This window comes from Seriola lalandi, unplaced genomic scaffold, assembly GCF_002814215.2.
Source record: "Seriola lalandi dorsalis isolate HSWRI2012SDOR001 ecotype SW California unplaced genomic scaffold, Sedor1 jcf7180002054143, whole genome shotgun sequence".
NCBI classification, from domain to species: Eukaryota; Metazoa; Chordata; class Actinopteri; order Carangiformes; family Carangidae; genus Seriola; species Seriola lalandi.
The window spans coordinates 200302-203351 of NW_019524696.1; the positions used below are offsets into that span (position 1 = coordinate 200302).

The 3050-nt window shown below is 45.8% G+C and overlaps 1 protein-coding gene across 2 annotated transcripts in view; it reads left to right on the forward strand.

Moving 5' to 3' along the window:
• LOC111653083 (transcriptional enhancer factor TEF-1-like) overlaps nt 1-3050 on the forward strand; it is a 42372-nt gene that overhangs the window by 21169 nt on the left and 18153 nt on the right. For both annotated transcript variants that reach the window (XM_023403545.2, XM_087173260.1), the window contains one exon: nt 1687-1751. In XM_023403545.2, the coding sequence (XP_023259313.1) occupies nt 1687-1751 (65 nt within the window). The remainder of the gene's footprint in view (nt 1-1686; nt 1752-3050) is intronic.

Consider the following 3050-nt stretch of genomic DNA (forward strand, 5'->3'; position numbering starts at 1 on the left):
GGGGGTGGGGTGGGGTACTTCTGTTCGTCACAGTTAATGACCATCTGACTTTGGCCTTGAAGTCTTTCACTGGGCAAGTAGAGAGGGAGGGAGCGACAGAGAGAAGAAGAGGGAGGGAGCAGGAGGGAAGCCCATTCACTACAAGAGGGACAGAGGAGGGGAAAGAGGGAACAGCCAGAACAGAGGATGGATGGAAGGGCAAAGAGGGAGGGAAGGAGGGAGGGAGGGAGGGAAGGGCCTGTGTGTTTCTGTGTGTGTGTGTGTGTGTGTGTGTGTGTGTGTGGATGTGTGTTTGTGGGTGTGCTGGAGAGTTTTTGAGAAAGAGGGAGGGCGAGAGTGAGGGATGTGTGCCGCAGGGTTAGTGAAGGATGATAATTCACCGTTAAGCCTCCTAGAAAGACCAGCTGGCCCCTCTGGAGTCAGATGTCAGCCTCCGCAGCCAGGACCCACTCTGTGTGTGTGTGTGTGTGTGTGTGTGTGTTTTGGCACTCATGCATGTATATACGTGCATGTGTGTGTGTGTGTGTTGACGTCAGTTGCAGCTTTTGACTGCTAGAAGGAAAACACCTGCATGGGGAGCTGTAGATTTTATCAGTCTAAGCTCTCTATCTCAGTGAGAGTGGGACTGGTCAGAACACACACACACACACACACACACACGCACACACGCACACAGGCACACAGGCACACACACCATCTGCTAGTTAGTTAGGGCTATTGTTGTGAGCCATTTGGGTAGTGTGTAGAGGTTTGGCTTTGTGCTGATCTTGACCATCAGTTGGCCAGCTGGCCTGACTTTGGTTTTCCACTTGGTTGGAACAGAAAACAGGCCAGGAGACAAACCAAAGCAAACTGAGCCACACAGCCACAAATTTGCTTGTTAGCAAATAAAATAACAGTCAAATTACTTAATTTCACAAAATATTTAAAACGCCACCGCCATCTTTGAATTTGTACGACTCTAAAGTCACAAACTGGTCGGATTTAAGAGGCCTCTGCAATGCAGCACTGTTAATCTGTTAACTAATCTGTGTTTTATACTGTGTTGGATACACACACACACACACACACACACGTCTCTGTAACAGGTTTTCTGGATGTAACACAGGGGTTTTCTGCTTCTTTTTTCTCTCTGTCTCCCTCACTAATTTATACTAGCCAGGTCATGCTGAGTCTGCTGTGCTCCCTATTGAATGGGTTGAATTATTCAGCATTGTAAGAGTGTGTGTGTGTGTGTGTGTGTGTGTGTGCGCGTGCATATGTGCACACACATAAGCATGGGTACAGCTGGCCTGCTGGTTCCTTTAATCAGGGGACGGCCGGTCTGCATGAATGCCTGTATTGTTGGGTCATGTGTATTCAGGGCCATGGCGTGTGTGATTTTGTGTGTGTGTGTGTGAGTGTGTGTGTGAGTGAGCATGTGTAGAGGGCTCAACAGGGGTATCGGTGATTACAGTGCTACTATGTGAAACTGCACGTCACAAGGTCGCTGGGTCAACAGCACTAAATCAGGCACTAAGTTGTTTTTCAGGGTCTTATGATTTCTGCTTGTTTGTCTGTGAGAAAGAAAGATAGTTCAAATAGGGTCTTACGTGTGTGTGTGTGTGTGTGTGTGTGTGTGTGTGTTAAGAGAGAAAACAGCATGCATAATGTTTCATCAGTATGTTCTGTGTCTTTTCCCTCCAGGCCGAAATGAGCTCATAGCCAGATACATCAAGCTCCGAACGGGCAAGACGCGGACGAGGAAACAGGTAATAATGGGAGAATGCAATCCAATCATACTGTCTACGGTATGCATCACAGCATATCACATTATACAGGGGTAATGAGGGAAATGGTGCTAACTGCAGTGATGAAGAGAACGGCTGGAAGGCTGACCTGTGACGGTCGGCTCAGTGGTTGAGTTTGGCCACATGACTTTTCTGAACTTATCCTTTTTATATTTGTGTTTTCTACATTAGGAGAAAAGTAAACTGACTAAAGGTTACGAAAGAATCTTGGTTTAACTGATATTATTTTACAGGATCCCTAAGGTTATGTGTTTTATTTTGAAACTTTCAACACTCACCTCTTGTTTGTATTATGGCTCACCATCAGTGTTGCCAAGTCGGGTGGTTTTCCACCTCACTGGGCGGGAAAAATACATCTGAGTTGTTTTGTTCCATTAGGCCGATGTCCACCTATGAAAAGTTAGTTAGTTATATTCCATAAGTTATTAAAATTTAAGGGAGAAACTGAGGCAAAGATACTGCATGAGGTGAATCGGCCTTAAAAACTTCCCACCTCAAACCGAACCGAAATTATTTTTAGTTTTTAGTTATTTGTGTTTTTAGTAATGTGCCTGTCATTACGCCGCTGTTCGTGTAGAGAGACTCTGCTCAGTGTTATTGTTAATGGAGCTTAAGCTCAAGAGCGAGTTCAAAACTTCTTTCATGTTCCACCCATGTGATTCTGGTGTGGAGGTCATGTGTAACTTATATAAAGCAGATTTATTTTAGAAATGTAAGAGGGTTTTCAAGGTTTTTAATAGTAAAAAATAGTAGCGTTTACCCTCTGAAATAGACACGTTTAGATTTTCTGACGGCACATAAAGTGGAACCATCTGTATACAGTGTAATCTTAGTATCTCAGCCTGTGTTCCCAGGTGTCTGTTCCCTCTCTCAAAAGATGTGCATAGATGGGTCTATTCACTGTTGTCAGGGGAGTAGTGTGTGTGTGTGTGTGTGTGTGTGTGTGTGTGTGTGTGTGTGTGTGTGTGTGTGTGAGAGAGAGAGAGAGAGAGAAAGTGTGTGTACCCTTCCAGTGTGGCAACAGTCCTTTCATAACCATGGCAACTCACTGTTTGGTCCTTCCTCCTCTCTTTCCTACCCTCCAACTCCCCTTTCTTTTACCCTCTCTTCTCCTCCCCTCCTCCCCTCCTCCTCTCCTCTCTTCTTCTCTCCTTTCCTCTCCTCTCCTCTTCTCTCCTCTCCTCTCCTCCTCTCCTCCTCTTCTCTCCTCTCCTCTCCTCCTCTCCTCCTCTCCTCTCCTCCTCTTCTCTCCTCTCCTCT